Genomic DNA, 18,191 nt, shown 5'->3' with positions numbered 1-18,191 from the left:
TTACTGATCCAGCCTCTAGCCCATCAAGAGTCACTCTCATTTCATCAGTCCATAAAACCTTTGAAAAATCAGTCTTAAGATATTTCTTGTCCCAGTCTTGACGTTTTCTTATGTTTCTTGATCAAAGGTGGTCGTTTTTCAGCTTTCCTTACCTTGGCCATGTCCCTGAGTATGGCACACCTTGTGCGTTTTGATACTCCAGTAACGTTGCAGCTCTGAAATATGGCCAAACTGGTGGCAAATGGCATCGTGGCAGCGTCACGCTTGTTTTTCCTCAATTCATGGGCAGTTATTTTGCGCCTTTTTTGCCCAACATGCTTTTTGCGAACCTATTGGCTATTTGCCCTGAAATGCTTGATTTTTCGGTGATCATGCTTCAAAAGTTTGGAAATTTCAAGACTGCTGCATCCCTCTGCAAGACTTCTCACAATTTTGGACTTTTCAGAGCCCGTCAAATCTCTCTTCTGACCCATTTTGCCAAAGGAAAGGAAGTTGCCTAATAATATCGCACATCTTATATAGGGTGTTGATGTCATTACACCACACCCATCCTCATTACAGAGATGCACATCACCTGATTTACTTAATTGGTAGTTGGCTCTCAAGTATATACCGCTTGGAGTAGGACAAAATGTATAAAAAGTATCATGTGATCAAAATACTCATTTGCCTAATAATTCTGTGCGCAGTGTATTTGCAATCATCCTTCTTAATAAAGTCATTGGTATAGATAACCAATTCCCAGCAGCTCTTTTCCAACGTGTGATGTTTTATACATTTTATATATTACGAGATTATGTTTAACAGTTTATTATATCTAATATTTTTCTTGGGTTTAAGTGAAAAATTAACTCTGTATGGAGTACTAAACTTTTGTTGCTGTTAAACATAAAAAGTATAAATTCCTTACATATCAGTTTAGGTTTTTATTGCGTCTTACAATATTTTAGCTTTTCTATGTCTTTACGGCTCTCATTCTGCTTAAAATTAGGGTTCATAAGATGTGAGATGACCAAGGATCTCTCCCTCAGTCCCACTCGGTCTCTTCTTGCGCTGAAGCTTGCTTTGACATGGTTGAGGCTTTTAATTAAATACAATCAAAGCTCCGTTTGCCAGAGCAGTCTTTCAGAACAGGGTCATGCTTAATCTGTACAGCATCTGCTATATTAAGGGTTCGTTAGAAATGAAATAAAACAAGGCACATGTAACTGCTCATCCTGTGTTCTATAGACCACCTGCCTCCTTCAGTAACGTGCTTGTGTATACATAGATCTGGGACAGGAGTGATATGTGCACAATGTGGTGTACACATCAGATCTTTTAGACCTTTTCACACAACAGTTCTTTCTTTCAAAAGCGGGCATCATTCGGACTTATACAGGTCCATAGTTATACACATCGGTTTTGTGTTTTACAGATTTGTATGTAAGTTCTGAGAAAACTACATGTCTTATTCTGGTCTGAACCAGAGTGTCATTCTAGTTTATTGGGATCTGTTAAAAATGGTGCACAAAAGCCATCAGTATGTCACCCATTTTTTTTTAAAATCAGATACTTTTTTATTAAAACAGAGTACATACAACAGAATAACAAATCGGCATCCAAATTAAATTTATCACATCTATTACCCCTTTAACTCCCCCTCCCGCCCCCTCCCCCACCCCGGCAGCAACAATTCTCCCCGATACTACATCCCATATAGTACACACTTATAATACCCTTCAACTGTAGTATAGAACCATCCCGTTGTGCAGGAGGAACAACTAGTAACACAAATAAAACAAAACATACACATCAGAGGTCTCAGACGGCTATCCCCGTCCCATATCAGTTTACTGGTCCATCACTCGTCCTATCCGCATTGCAGCCAAGGAGACCAGAGCTTCTCAAACATTTTAACATTCCCCCTTCTTTCATACACTCCCCGTTCCAGCTGAAGAATACACTTCACCCTTTTAATGTACTCTCCCCTGGTCGGGGGGTCTTTTTTAATCCAGGACCTGGCGATTAGCTTTCTTGCCGCATACAGCAGCCTAGCAATGACAATTTTCATAGTATTTTCCACCCCAAGCTCCTCAACATATCCCAATAGGCATAGCACTGGTTCCCTGGGGAGGACACACCCATATGTTCTTCCTATCTTGTGGATAACCTTAGTCCAAAAGGAGACCAGTCTCGGACAAGACCACATCATGTGAAGAATACCTGCGTCAGATCCCTGACACCTTGGACACTCCGAATTCCTTTTCAACCCCATTTTAAACATCAGTAAGGGAGACCTATATACCCGGTGAATCACGTATAGGTGAGACAGTCTGGCCGGTTCGCTCATGGAAAGTTTAGGGACATACGCCAGGATACTCTCCCACACCTCCTCCGTTATCGGCCCAACTTCCTCCTCCCATTTAGATTTAGTTTTAATTGGGTATTCTAACAGAAAGGTATGTAGTATATCTTTATACGTGCCAGAAATGATCCCTTTAGTGCTTCCTCCGCCCTTACACACATACTCCAGTACCAGGTCAGTCTGTATGGCCACACTTTGTTTAGCCGCTTGGGCTGCAATCGCATGTTTTAATTGTCTGTAGTGGAGCCAGCCGGACGCCGGTAACTGAAACTCACTCTGTAACTGCGGGAACGATTTCACAATTCCTCCGTCCAATATCTGATGCATGTATATTACACCCTTGCGTCTCCACTCCTCAATATTCCCCATTTTCTGAATCTCCGGGAGATTACTGTTATCCCAGATAGGTGTAAACTTGGTTAACCGAGTCACCCCTCTCACCCTTTTCAGCCTATCCCAGGTCTTATTTATAAGTGCCATTGTAGGAGATGTTCTACCCAGGAGCCCCACCGCACCATCCTTTAGTCCCATTACCAATGGACTTCTACCCACTATGTATTCCAGTACTTCTTTAATGCCCCCATCTTTCTCTCGATCAGACCAACCCCTGAGGTGTTGACATTGCGCCGCTATATAATACAATTCCGGATTTGGGATTGCTAGACCCCCCTCATCCTTCGGCCTTTGTAAAGTCTCTAATCGCACCCTAGGCTGCTTTTTACCCCACACCAGGTCCCTAAACAGCGAGTTTATCCCTTTAAATCTTTTCCTTGAAATACAAACAGGGGCATTGTGCAGTATGTATAGGAGTTTAGGCATTACTACCATCTTTAGTAAATTAACCCTTCCAACAACTGACAAATGTAGCTTGTTCCAGGCATCCACCTTGGTTCTCAATTTTTTAAGGAGCGGCCATAAGTTCACCTGTATGTATTTTTCTACTGGCAGATATATCTGGATACCTAGATATTTAAATTCGTCCACATTCTTCAATTTGTTAGCCCCAGTATCCTCATTTGTCCAGGCTACTTCCCCATCCACTTTAAAGAGGCTCGATTTAGACCAATTAATGGTCAGTCCCGAAACTTCTCCAAATTTCTCTATTATCTGCATGGCATGATCCAATGAGGCTGATGGATCCCCCAAGAAAAGTAATAAATCGTCAGCATAAAGAGCTATTTTCTCCTCTAAATGCCCATACTTAAATCCATGGATCTCCTTTGTTTTCCTAATGGCCGCCGCCAGAGGCTCTATTGCAATAGCAAATAGGAGCGGCGATAGTGGGCAGCCCTGTCTCGTTCCCCGGTGCAACTCAAACGCTGAGGAGGTCATACCGTTAACTCTAACTTTAGCAGTAGGCCTATTATACAACAGCTGCACCCACTTTACAAACCGTGGGCCAAAACCCATATGCTGCAACACTTTCCACAGATACCCCCACTCAACACTATCGAACGCTTTCTGGGCATCTAACGAAGCGATCACCCTCCGGCCAGGGTTGTCAGGCGGCAACTGTAGATTAAGGTACAATCTCCTGATATTAGCAGCTGTCGACCTATTGGCCATGAACCCTGATTGGTCCATATGGATTAGGTTAGATATAACTCCAGTCAGCCGGTTTGACAACACCTTAGCCAGAAGCTTCACGTCCGCTGTTAATAACGAGATGGGTCTATATGAGTCTGGAAGCCTCGGATTTTTATCCTCCTTAGGAATTACTACTATTATTGCTTCTCTCATAGATTCAGGCAATACACCTTCCCCCTCCGCCACCTCAAAGACTTTCAATAGTTTGGGTAATAGGATTTCTTCTAACTGTTTATAAATTTCAACTGGTAGCCCGTCTGCTCCCGGTGCCTTGTCATTGCTCATGCCATGCAGAGCGCCCTCCAGTTCATCAATAGTAATAGGTGACTCCAGTTTATCTCTATCCACCACAGACAACACAGGAAGCTCACCTCGCTCAAGAAATGAGTCCACCTCTTCCACCCTCATCTCTCCGCTAGAAGAATATAGCGTGCGATAGAAATCTTTAAAGACCTCAAGGATCGCCTCAACCTCAGTGACCTGTGTCCCCTCCACCGTGTCCATACCATGCACAAATGAACTACTCCTTTGAGCTGCAGCTATGACCGATAATAGATGACCAACTTTTTCCCCCTCCTCATAAAAATGCAATTTTTGGAATGCCTGCTTCCTTACCGCCTTCTCCAAAAGCATCTTATTAACCTGTTCATGCGCCTGCCTAAGATTTTGCTTCGCGTCCGTAGTAGTACTCCGGATTGCTTCCAGCTCTGCCTTATCTAAGGCCTCCAGCCTATCTTTCTCATCCTGCCTCGTCTGTGTTTTACGTTTACAGATATCCCTGAACAGGAGCCCCCTGAGGTATGCCTTCATCGCATCCCATACCACCAGCGGACCAGTGCTACCCTCGTTGTGGATAAAGAAATCCCCAAGATCCCGTTCTATATTCCCCATATTAATATGACGGATCCATGCTGGATGAAGCTTCCACTCTCCCCTCCTTCCCCCTGTCAGGGTTCCCCGTCGTATGGACACTAGAATTGGGCTATGATCTGAAATCACTCTTGTCAGATATTGCACGTCACTTATCATTGCATCCATCAGATCACTAGCTAGAGCCATGTCAATGCGGGACAGAGTGTTATGTGAAGCCGAATAACAAGAGAAGCAGGATACCCTCCCATTCCTCACTCGCCAGGCATCCACCATTCCAAGTTCCCCAATAAGAGTGCCAAACGAAGTCATACAACTATCCTGAATACCTGGAGGTCTACTACTCCTATCCCAGTACAGGTCTATCACATTATTGAAGTCCCCCACCAGTAAAAAAGGGATTACTCCCCCCTTCTCAGAGAACTCCCTTATCTCCCTTAGTTTGGTGCACTTATATGGAGGTGGTATATATATTGCAGCTATACACATGAGTCTGCCAAATATTTTACACTTGACGGCCACACACTGTCCCTTTTTATCCACATACACTTCTATCTCTTCATATTGCACAGAGTTATGGATCAGCAGTGATACACCCCTTGCATAGTTGGAAAAGGTGGAGTGATAGGCCTTCTGCACCCATCTCCTATTTAAAACATGTGTTGTCTCCTTTGTTAGATGCGTTTCTAGTAGACATATTACTGACGGGTTCTGGTCTTGAACATATTTAATTATTGCCGCTCTCCTAGACCTATCTGATAACCCTCTAATATTCCAACTCAACACCTTAATTCTATCCCCCATTATCCCACCCAGTAAAACCATCAAACCTTGTAGTATCTCCCCATGCTGCCTCTACCCTACCCCTTTCCCCCCTCCCCCCCTGCTCCCCTCCCCTCCTACTCCCCACCACTTCCTGTTTTCGAGTACTCCCGTGAAGCATCGGGTTTTCCAAACCTGGTCCATAATCCCTACTAAATTCCCCCCTACCTCCCTCGCCTTCCCCTCTTAGACACATTTTAAAACTCGTCCCTTTTCCAACAATTCTCCACTCCCCCCCTTTCTATGTATAATCATATTCCACTCAATATTCAATATTCAACCAATATAACAGTAAAATGGCGAACAGTAATTAAACTGGAATCTCAAATTGTAAATACCCCCACCGCGCCAAATTAGGCAGTCCCCATGTCCTGCGAAGCTCACATCAAACCCTTCGCATTCCCCCTGCATACTACCTCAATCCCAAAGGGAAGGAGAAAAAAAAAAGAAAAAACAAGAAGGGTCCCCTGTAAGCTCCTAAGGATGTTGTAGAGCCTCAGCCGGCCTTCTCCAACACACTGCAGATTCAGACAGTCAGCTCATTCCTTCAAACGGATCCGCTTTTCGTTTGCGTCCAACCACTGCATGGCTTCCTCTGGAGTTGTAAAAAAGTGCACCCGCTCCAACGCCGTCACTCTTAGCTTTGCCGGGAACATCATTGAGTATTGCACCCCCATCTCTCGCAGGCGCCTCTTTACTCCTGTAAAAGTCATACGTAGCTTTTGAACAGAAATGGAGTAGTCCGGGTATATGGAAATACTCTGGCCGTCAATCATAAGATCCTCCATGTCTCTTGCCTTTCGCAGTATAGTGTCCCTGTCTCTGTAGTTGAGGAGCTTGGCTAGCATAGTGCGAGGGCCCCTGCCTGCTGGTTGTGGCTGCATCGGGACTCTGTGTGCACGTTCCACAGCATAGAGCTTGGATAAGACATTAGCACCCATTTTCCCCCTGAGCCAGTCTTCTACATATTCAGTGGGGTTTCTTCCTTCCGCTTTCTCAGGGATGCCGACAATTCGGATGTTATTTCTTCTAGAGCGGTTCTCTAAATCATCATTTTTTGCCGTGATTTCAGCTATCTGCTGTGCAAATGTTTTTTCAGACTTTTGTAGTTTTGTAATATGATCCTCTGTTATCCCCACTCTCTCCTCTACAGCCGTTGTTCTTAGGTCTGCTTTCTTGAGGTCTTTCTTAATGTCAGCAACCTCTGCCTGTAATCCCTTAACTTGCTTCGTCAGGGAAGTCAGAGCCTCTTTACAAAAAGACACCACTGCAAAAATGTCCTTTAAAGTGGGGTTTTCTGGAGCCTGGTCTGCACTATGTGCTTCCTCTACTTCTCCTGTCTTATCTTGCTGCTGTTCACCATCCCCCATCTCATCAGAGCTGGCATTGTCTTCTCCCTCCTCACCTCTGTTATCTGTATGCTGATGTGATTTCTCTGAAGTCCGGGCAAATTTCTCCAGCCTTGCTGCGACCTGCATCCTCTCCTGACAGGCTGCATTCACTTTCTCAGCTTCCTGCCTTATCATGGCACCATCCTGAGAGCTGGGGACTTTCCCGCCTCCATTATCTTTTTGCCTGTGACGGACCATGGCACCTCTCTGCATCCAACAGACTCACTCCAGATAAGTCCTCACCACCTTATCTTCCTGACAGCCAGCTGAGGCAGTGATAACAGCGGTATTCAGGGATTTATCAAGGGAGTTTGCAGGAGAGCTCCACAAACACGTCTCTTCACATTGCCGTCCAGGCCACGCCCCCATGTCACCCATTTTTAACATTAACAATAGTAGGAAAATTTGTCTTTTTCTATTGCTTTTTTTTTTGTTTTTGTCACAAAAAAAGTGATATTTTAGAATTACTATCCTACATATCACTAATGTGTTACCCTATGTCCTGCCCACCGATGATACATATCTGAGCAGTACGCCTCCAGGACAGTCTGTATACTGAATTAGAACCTATAATAGAAGGGATTACCCAGTTAAGAGTATAAAATATATAAGTAGTGCAATGAAGCCCTAATTCAAAGCAGACAGAAGCCAAAGTAACCTAAAAAAAAACTGCTTTGAATAAAAGGTATAGCAACCCAAGATATAAAACTATGTACTTTACCGAATAGACTCCAATTGACAAACAATACGTGTTAGAAAACATAAGACAAAAAATGTTAAAATGAGGAAAATGAGACACTGGGCAGTGAACACAATAACAAATTAAACTGTTCAAAAAAATAACGCAGTAGAAGTGGTGATGGATCAGAACACACAATGTGATCAATAACAAATGTGTTGACTCATTGTACAAATGGTATGTGTGAAATAACTGAGCCAAAGCACAAATAATCTAAATGACACATAGGTGGTGAGGGTGTAAGAGTATACTCATGAGAATATATAGGTAACATAAAGTAGAATACATCAATAAAACAATGCAAAAAAAAAAGGGAAATAGAAACGCTCACCAATTAAAAGGTATGCCTGTATAAAACCTTCAGGTAACTCCCTCTGGATCCAAGCAGGATATATGGCAGCCACACAGTAGATCAGTGGTTTAACCCCTTCACGACCGGCCGATTTTTCGCTTTCCGTTTTTTTTTTTCGCCATTCTTTTTCTAAGAGACGTAACTTTTTTTTATTTTTCAGTTAATATGGTCATGTACGAGCTGTACTTTTTAATGAAACCATAGGTTTAACCATATAGTGTACTGGAAAATGGCAAAACAAATTCCAAATGCAGAAAAATTGCAAAAAAAAAAGTGCGATAGCACTATTGTTTTTGAGATTTTATTCACTGTGTTCACTGTATGGTAAAACTGATGTGTGGGTGTGATGCCTCAGGTCAGTGCGAGTTCGTAGACACCAAACATGTATAGGTTTACTTTTATATAAGGGGTTAAAAAAAATTCGGAAGTTTGTTTGAAAAAAGTGGTGCACGTTTTACGCCATATTCCGTGACTCGTCGCGTTCTCATTTTTCGGGATCTGAGGCTCATTGACTGCTTATTTTTTGCGACTCGAGCTGACGTTTTTAACGGTACAATTTTTGCGCAGATGCTACGTTTTGATTGCCTGTTATTGCATTTTGCGCAAAAGTTGTAGTGACAAAAAAACGTCATTTTGGCGTTTGGAATTTTTTTGCCGCTACGCCGTTTACCGATCAGATTAATTGATTTTATATTTTGATAGATCGGGCGTTTCTGAACGCGGCGATACCAAATGTGTGTTTTTTTAATTTTTTTAACCCTTTAATTTTCAATGGGGCGAAAGGGGGGTGATTAGAACTTTTATGTTTTTTGTTGTTTTTTTTAATTTTTTAAAACTTTTTTTTTTACTTTTTTTTTTATTTTACTAGTCCCCCTAGGGGGCTATTGCGATCAGCAGTCCGATCGCTCTGCACTATCTGCTGATCACAGCTGTAAACAGCAGATACGTGCACTTTCTGCTTCCCTGGCCTCCGTGGAAAGCGAAAGTAGTTCATGTCTAGCACAGGAGTCATCACATGACCCTGTGCTACCATGACAACCATCGGAAGTCACGTGATCATGTCACGTGACTTCCGGTATCGGGCGGTAAGTAAAACTTTACCGCGATTGCGTTTATAATGGCGCTGTCTCATATTGACAGCGCCATTACAGGGGTTAAACGGCACGAGCAGATAACGATTCTGCTCGTGCCTAGCAGGCACACATCTCAGCTGTGAAAATCAGCTGAGATGTGCGCCGATCGCAGCAAGCTGCTGCCAGGAGACCGCGGGCAGTAACGTTATGACCGCTAGGACGTAATTTTACGGCCCGCGGTCGTTAAGGGGTTAAAGATGGAAAAAAAACAATGCGTTTCGGTGGCGGTTCCGTCCTCTTGTTTAAACTGATGATGTCAGTAAACTTCGTGTATGCCAGTGTTATGAATTTTTAATGGAATAATTCAAAGCTAAATTTTATTTGACCTGACGGATTCCCAGCGGATTTTTCTTGTTTGTTGTCCATTGATCAATGAAATAAAATACATATTTTTCACACAAATACTGGTAATACCAAATAAAATAGTAACTAACTAAAAAGAAAGATTAATGGAAATGATCAGCAAAAAAATAGACCCGAGTTCATGGTAAGAAACTCTGCCCCTGACTTTTTTTCTGTTTTTAACATTTTTGTTTGTCTCTTATGTTGTATAACATATATTGTTAGTCAATATGTGTTAATGTATATTTTCAATATATATTTTTCAATGTATATTGAGGCTGTATCTTAGCAGAATCTTTTCTGTCTTCACAGAATTTGAACCTGGCATACAACAGCATTTTCAGCAACTACCGAAACTTTGTGGGCCCGCCACACTTTAAAATGATTTGCCGTCTTCTGGGATACCAAGGCATCGCTGTGGTGATGGAGGAATTGCTGAAAGTCGTAAAGAGCCTGGTGAGTACATCTCTCCAGATCATCTTTATCATTGTACTATTAATGGAGGTCATTTTTTTTTATTCAGAAGTGAATTCATCTCCTTTTCAATTTATGAACGCCTTAAAAAAAAATGGCCGGTTATCTTAGAATAAAGTTGGCTGAACCAGCTGACCTGCCATTTTTTCGGTCCGTTCCATCTGCAACACGTTCTTTGTGCCTCATAATTTGCCTTCAACTCACATAAAAGATGAACTGTATGTACATCCCCAGCTTTAATTCCAATTGTACAGATTGCCTTTTTAATGAAATGGCAAAGAAAGTATTCAGTAACCTCTGCACACAGATTGGCACAGCTGGCATTTCTTTATCGTTCCTTTATGGGAGACCCAGACCATGGGGTGTATGCTACTGCCCCCCGGAGGACACACAAAGTTACTACACTCAAAAACGTGTAGCTCCTCCCTCCTAGCATATACACCCCCTGCCAGCCAGATCTAGCCAGTTTTTTGCTTTGTGTCAGGAGGCACACACATGTATTCTCTTTGGAAGAAGAGTTGATTTTTTTTTTTTTTTCTAAAGATTTGGAAGAAAAGTGGGTCCACTGGACTCACGGCATGTCCCTTCACACTCCCCTGGCGGCAGTGCTGTTAAGGTTGATTCAGGGCAGGAGCCCTTCATGCCGCGCTCCTTCACCATCCCTAGTGGCTCTGGCTTGAAGTTGGAGCCAACACGGTTCTCTCTGCCTTGCAGGAGACCGGCCTCCATCCGCAGCCCTGGTGCAGGACCCTGCTGGAAGGAGCACTGGACCCCCATCCCACCAGGGACTGGACCCTGCGTCTCAAAGCTAAGTATAGAGACGTTATTCAGAGGGTCCTTTCTGCAATGTGGGGCACTTTTAATGTGGGGGACAGTGATGCTTAATAATGCTGCTTTTACTGTGTTTCCGGCCGGTTCCACGGTTTTTTACTGGGAACCGCGCCGATGTTGCCTGATTCTCGGCCGCATGTATAACTCTAGGCCCCGGCTTCAGCCGCGGCCTAGTTTCGTTTCGTTCCCCTGCATGTCAGACATGCAGGGGGACGCTGCAGAGCCGCCCGCCGGCCGCTCTGCACAGGGGAGGACACTCCTATCTGAGGAGATGATTCCCTCCCCTGTACATCTCCTTCGCCCTCCGATTCCCGCTTCTGGGTTAACCTCCGCCCCCCCCCCCCCTCGCTCTGGCGCCATTTTCTCAGCGTCTTAGTACACTGGACGGCGCTGGCTGCTCTGCAGCAGAGGGAGGGAATATCTGGCTGGGGGTCCAGGCTGGAATCTGGAGGGCACACATATAGCGGCCTGATAAGTCACAACCTCTGGTTGTGCACTTTTATTCACTCTCAGGGCATGAAGGAGTTAATTCCTTATCATAGAATCTCCTCCTCAGCAGCATGTCTCACTCTAGCAGCAAAGCTCTACATGTTCTGCATGTAACCTTATATGCCTGAACCGACACACTGTAACGGTTCTTATGTGGTGGATAGTAGCAAGATGCCTCAGCCGGGATTCTTCCCAGGCTGAACCTCTGTCTTGGGTATTCTAGCCATTCCAGACAGAGCCCCCACCTCTGCAGCATGTCACAGAGCGAGACTGCAGGCTGTTTTTATTATCCCCTGCAGGTAGTCTCGTACGGCTATACATGGGAGCTCATTAATGGTCCCTCCAGCTGCTCCGGTTCGGGGGCTGACCCCCGTAGGAATCTCCAGGGGTCGGCTGTCCCGGCATCTGCTGAGCATGCAGCCCCCTTCTCAGGGCGTTTTCTGCTTCGCTCAGCAAAGCTCACAAGGGACTCTCCTTCTGGACACAGACCCCGTCCTCCTGACAGGGAGACGCAGGGTCCCCTGTCCTCCCCGTCCCGCAGCTCCGATTACGAGCTGACTCGCTGGACGAGGAGGATGTCTCTACCACGGGCTCGGACGATCCGTCCGTAGGTGACGCAGATGCGAATGATTGGATTACGTCCATTATTCTTTTACTGGACCTCCATACGCCTGATCAGGGAAGTGTTCCCCGCTGGCAGAAATGCATCAGTATGCTTTAAACATGACGAGGAGTGTGTTCTTTCACCACTCCAGTTTTCAGCCCGCTGCGTCCAAGCCCACAGCCTATCCTGCAGACCCCACAGCGGAGTTCTGCTGCCTGTCTCCCCCTCCCATCTGAGGTGGTCAAGGAGTGTACTCATCCGCCAAGGGTAGCCACTCCGGTGTCTAGACTTTCAGCCCAGATAGTTGTATCAGTGGCGGACGGCACCTCTATATGGATCCTACGGTACATTAATTTTGTACTGGACCTCAATCCGCCGGTGTTACCTTATCTAGGTGAACACAACGTGTGTTCCTTAACCTCTCCAGGTTTTCAGGCCCCTGGGACCAGCCAGGGTCCGCTCTGATCGCTTCCCATGAAGCGTGATTCTGAGGACTGGATTTCCCCTGTCCACCAACGGTGGTCAAGTAGTGGGCTCATTCACCTCTGGTGGCTCAGCCCGGGCCGTTATGTCAGTGCCTGATGGCTCCTCACTTACGGTTCTGCGGTCCGCCCGGTTGTCCTTTGGGCCAAGTCGGTATGAGGACGGCAGGAGCTTTCTTCCCCTCAGCTTACAGCAGTGCGGTTTTTTTGTACCTTCTCTGCTTCTCTGGAGGAGATGCATCCTCCCACAGGGACTCTATGCCAAAACGGTTGCCTGAACTTACAGACTTCAGTTCTATACCAGGTCTGCCATGCTGGACGCCGCACGGCGGTGATCTGGGCTCCCTTCCTCGCTATCCGCAGGCTCCTGTGGCTTCGGATTTGGAAGGCAGATGCCTCTATGGAGGTTCCCTGCTGGGCTCCCACTTGGAGAGACCAGTGTCCTCGGAACCAACTGAGTGAATTTAAGGAAGCTCTTGGCGGGAAGTGTTCTTCCTTGCCACAAACCTAAACCAGGGCACCTGTCCAGGACAGGAATCAGTTGAGGTTTCGGTGGTTTCCGTTCCTCCGTCTGATCGTCCTCTAGGTCAGCCTAGGTCCATAGAACCAAATAGCTCGAAGCTGCGTCTTCAGAAGGCCGCAGGAGATGCTGTCACTGAGTCAGCTTCCTCCGAGCTATTTAGCCACGCCAACAACCTCCTTGGTCGGTGGCAGGCTCTCTCCACTGGCGACGTAGGGTTCTAACACGTCTCCGTTCAGTGGGGGCGAGACTTTATCTCCCTTGGCTACAGGATGGACTTCTGTCCACCCGCCAAACAGTTTTTCTCTGTCATCTCCTCCCTGCTCCAAAGCCGCCACCTTCTCACAGGCCGTGGCATTTCTGGCAGGCCAATGGAGTAATTGTACCGGTTCCCGTCTGGGAACGGTTCTGAGATTTTTGCTTAAATCTATTCCTAGTCCCCGAAGAGGGCAGTGCTTCCGACCTGGATCTTTAGCTCTTCAAGCATAGCCAGGTGTGGCGTTTTCTCATTGAGTCTTGGGTTTTGTTCCGTGTGTTTTTTTCACCGGATCAATCAAGACTCCATGGAGATTCCCTAGCAACCATCGGCATCAGAGATGCCTATCGGCAGGAGTCAATCGCAGTTTCACACCAGCGTTGACTGCGTTTTGACAATCGGAGTGGTCCAATTCGTGGCTCTTCCCTTGGGGTCAGACAAGGCTCCTCCAGTATCCTCATGGGGCAGCTGTGATCAGGGTCCTGCCCCCCTAGGGTTTGGCAGTGATCTTTGGCCCTGGACGGTTTTCTTGTTGGGTTTTCATCCAGTGCTGACTCTTAGCAGAGTGCTTCGTTCACTCTCGCCACTCTGACCTATCGGGTGGCTTGTCTTTCTGTGCAAGTCCACTCTGACCTCGAACCAGAGGTTCTCAGGGCGTCAATGGAAGTGGTTCCTTGCCCAGTTTTTCCTGCGTCCTCTGAGACTGGATATTTTCCGCTGTACTAGCGAACTCACTCCTCCCACGGGGTGGTGGCTTCGCCACTGACCAGGGGCTCGTTTCAGTGGTGGCTTCGGCCACTCTGTCTCAGGGGCGCTCCTTTTCTGGTCCGTTCCGGGTGATCCTCACCAGGATGCTAGCCTATCCGCCTTGGGAACAGTATATCTCCATCGTGGAGCGCAGGGCGCTTGGACTCTGTCCGAATCAGCCCTCTGGATCAATGTGCTGGAAATCAGGGCTGTATTTCTTGCCCTCTAAGCCTTCACCATCTGTGGGCGGCTAGGCACATTCGAGTCCAGTCGGACAACGTGACAGCGTTTTCCTACACCAGCTTCCAAGGCGGGACACTCAGCCGCCTGGCAATCATGGCGGCTCAACATCCTTCAGTGGACAGGGGACTCCTAGTCCACCGTATCCGCAGTCCACATGCTAGATGTGAAAACTACGAGGCAGGCTATTTCAGCTGTCCTACCGTGGTCCACAATCCTCAGGTTTTGCGGTAGCCACACTGGTTCATGTTTGATCCCAGCTTTGTCTCTTTACGAATTTCCCCCTCTACCTCTTGTCCAGAGTCCTGCGCAAGATCGGTAACGGGGGCCGTCGGGTCATTCTCCAGATTGACCCAAGCAGGCTTCGTACTCTGACCTGCTCCTTCTGTCCGTTGGGTTGCCTTCGCATCTTCCGGACCGTTCAGACCTTTTCTCATAAGGTCCGTTTTTGCCCCGTCAGAATTCTGGATTCTCAGAATGACGGCGTAGCTCTTGAGTCCTGGATCTTAGCGACTTCTGATATCCTTCCTGAAGTCATCTCCACTATGACTCGAGCTCCAAAGTGTCCTTTGACCTTTTTTTGGCCTTGCCGACCCTCCTGTCCCTTGCACAGGCCGGTCTATAGCTAGGACTATCCCTCTTTAACGGACAGGTCTCGGCTCTGTCAGTATGTGCCAGCGGCGAATCGTCCGGCTGGCTCCGGTGCGCTCCTTTAAGGGCACATCCCACATCATCCGCCTTCCGGCGGCCTATGGAGACCTCGGACCTTAATCCGGTCCTCCCGGTTCCCGGAAACCCCCCTTTGCGCCATCTTCGGGAGGTTTCTTTGTTGTGTCTTTCACAGAAAGTACTCTTTCTAGTGGCTATCATTTCCCGCCAGAGAGTTCTGGCTGCACTCCCTCGGAGTCACCCCCTTTTTTTGGTCTCTTGCATCAAGACAAGGTGGTCTTCATCCGACTCCGGACTTTTTCCCTAAGGCGGTTACTGCTTCCACCTTATTCGGGGCAATTTTCCTGCCTTCCTTTTGTCCGGCTCCTATTCATCGCTTAAGAAAGCGTTGCATATCCTGGATCTGGTGCGGCCGCTCCGGATCTATGTGTCTCGCACCGCCATTATTAGGCGGTGCACCTCTCTGGTGCTGACTGTTCGTCAGCGTAGCGGTCTCTCGGCATCTATGCCGACCCTGGTTCGTTGGCTTAGGTCGGCCATTTCCGAGACCTACAAGTGTACTCAGGTGCCTTCCCCGCCGGGGATCAGAGCACATTTGATCAGACCTGTCGGCGCCTTTTTGGGCTTTCAAGCACCAGGTTACGGCTCAGTAGGTCTGTCAGACTCCAGCTCGAATTAGTCTGCATACTTTTTCGAAGCACTACCCAAGGCATGCTCATGCTTTGGCAGACGCGGGCTTGGGCAGACGCATTTTTCCGGCGTCTGTCGCCCATTTGTGAAGTTAGGTTTGCCTGCTTCTCAGTGTCTGTTTATTCCCACCCATGGACTGCTTTGGAACGTCCCATGGTCTGGGTCTCCCATAAAGGAACGATAAAGAAAAAGAGAATTTTGTTTACTTACCGTAAATTCTTTTTCTTATAGTTCCGACATGGGAGACCCAGCACCCTCCCTATTGCCTGTTGGCAGGTTTCTTGTTCCGTGTGTCTTCACCGGCTGTTATTGTTGTAGACAGAGGTTCCGGTTCTGCCGGTTTTTACTCCGTCTCTTCTTGTGGGTGGATGTCCTCCTTCAGCTTTTGCACTAAACTGGCTAGATCTGGCTGGCAGGGGGTGTATATGCTAGGAGGGAGGAGCTACACGTTTTTGAGTGTAGTAACTTTGTGTGTCCTCCGGGGGGCAGTAGCATACACCCCATGGTCTGGGTCTCCCATGTCGGAACTATAAGAAAAAGAATTTACGGTAAGTAAACAAAATTCTCTTTTTTCTTTTTGAATACATGGATGGAGGATGTTCTTTTCAGTTTGCATAAGCTAATGTGTGTCTGACAATGGCTTTACACTTGTAGTTGCAGGGTACCATTCTCCAGTATGTGAACACACTGATGGAAGTGATGCCTAAGATCTGCAGGCTACCCAGACATGAATATGGCTCCCCAGGTTTGTTCTCTAGTACTGCTGTCAGATCGGCTCAATTCAGATGAGAACATTGTGATCCTGTTTATTTGCTTATCATAATGAAAATGTCGTGTGTGGAAATTTTCCTACTATTTGGAGAAATAGTTGTCAGGTGTGTGTGTGTGTGTGTGTGTGTGTGTGTGTGTGTATATGTGTGTATTGTGAACGTTGCTTACCGCAACCCGGGGGGTTTTACTCGCTTGCAACGATGCAGGGTAGCTTAGGCATACACAGGCAACACAGTCTTTCTCAAAAATGCAGCAGTTTGTTAGTAACCAACATAAACTGCCCTTCCAAAGCACAATGAAGCCTCTCCTGGCTTAAAGGAAAAGATAAACTAAACACCTTCACATACAGTGGGCTTCAATTCCATTTAAATGTCAATAGTGAAGGTATGGCTGTCTCCCCAGGAGACACTGATTTCTGGTCAGTCTTTGTAGCGGACCGCCCGCTCAGGTTTGGACACGACGCGTGTCAGAGTGGAGCTCCCTCAGCCTCCACACACTCAGTTCCAGATGGTTGAAGGCAACCCATGCTTCCTTAGGCAGGTTCCTTCCAGAGGCTCCAACCTCTCTGAGAATAGCAGCCTCTTTACCTGCCTGAGGCTGCTCGTCATGCAGGGCTGCTCCACCCACACACTCCCTGACAGTCTCCTAAATCAGCCTGGACACACCCACAGATGGAGGTTTGTGTTTCCAGACCTGCACAGCATACTGGCATTGTTAAAGGGAACCTGACCCTTATATGCAGAACCAAGCCTTTGCGGAACTACAAGTCCCATATCAACTTCTTCACTTTAATATTGCAGGGACCTTCTCCATTGCGACACATAGCGACCATTTACCACATTGGTGGTCGCTACCTCACAGTATATATACAGTACAGACCAAAAGTTTGGACACACCTCATTCAAAGCGTTTTCTTTATTTTCATGACTCTGAAAATTGTAGATTCACATTGAAGGCATCAAAACTATGAATTAACCCATGTGGAATGAATTACTTAGCAAAAAAAAGGGTGACACAACTGAAAATATGTTTAATATTCTAGGTTTTTCAAAGTAGCCACCTTTTGGTTTGATTACTTCTTTGCACACTCTTGGCATTCTCTTGATGAGCTTCAAGAGGCAGTCACCGGAAATGGTTTTCACTTCACAGGTGTGCCCTGTCAGGTTTAATAAGTGGGATTTATTGCCTTATGCCTTATAAATGGGATTGGACCATCAGTTGTGTTGTGCAGAAGTCTGGTGGATACACAGCTGATAGTCCTACTGAATAGACTGTTAGCTGCTTTTTTTTCTTGCCATAATACAAATTCTAAGTAAAGAAAAACGAGTGGCCATCATTACTTTTAAGAAATGAAGGTCAGTCAGTCCAAAAAATTGGGAAAACTTTGAAAGTGTCCCCAAGTGCAGTGGCAAAAACCATCAAACGCTACAAAGAAACTGGCTCACATGAGGACCGCCTCAGAAAAGGAAGACAAAGAGTCACCTCTGCTGCGGAGGATAAGTTTTTCCGAGTCACCAGCCTCAGAAATTGCAGGTTAACAACAGCTCAGATTAGAGATCAGGTCCATGCCACACACAGCTCTAGCAGCAGACACATCTCTAGAACAACTGTTAAGAGGAGACTTTGTGCAGCACAGGCCTTCATGGTAAAATAGCTGCTAGGAAACCACTGCTAAGGACAGGCAACAAGCTGAAGAGACTTGTTTGGGCTAAAGAACACAAGGAATGAACATTAGACCAGTGGAAATCTGTGCTTTGGTCTGATGAGTCCAAATTTGAGATCTTTGAATCCAACCACCGTGTCTTTGTAGAAAAGGTGAATAGATGGACTCTACA

At 46.4% G+C, this 18,191-nt stretch overlaps 1 protein-coding gene across 2 annotated transcripts in view; it reads left to right on the top strand.

Moving 5' to 3' along the window:
* LOC142291801 (cytoplasmic FMR1-interacting protein 1) overlaps positions 1 to 18,191 on the top strand; it is a 186,337-nt gene that overhangs the window by 129,787 nt on the left and 38,359 nt on the right. For both annotated transcript variants that reach the window (XM_075336624.1, XM_075336623.1), the window contains exons 24-25: positions 9,896 to 10,039; positions 16,240 to 16,330. In XM_075336624.1, the coding sequence (XP_075192739.1) occupies positions 9,896 to 10,039; positions 16,240 to 16,330 (235 nt within the window). The remainder of the gene's footprint in view (positions 1 to 9,895; positions 10,040 to 16,239; positions 16,331 to 18,191) is intronic.

This window comes from Anomaloglossus baeobatrachus, chromosome 2 (assembly GCF_048569485.1).
Source record: "Anomaloglossus baeobatrachus isolate aAnoBae1 chromosome 2, aAnoBae1.hap1, whole genome shotgun sequence".
Classification (NCBI taxonomy): Eukaryota; Metazoa; Chordata; class Amphibia; order Anura; family Aromobatidae; genus Anomaloglossus; species Anomaloglossus baeobatrachus.
Note: the sequence above shows the minus strand (reverse complement) of the source record. Positions and strands in the feature narration are given on the sequence as shown.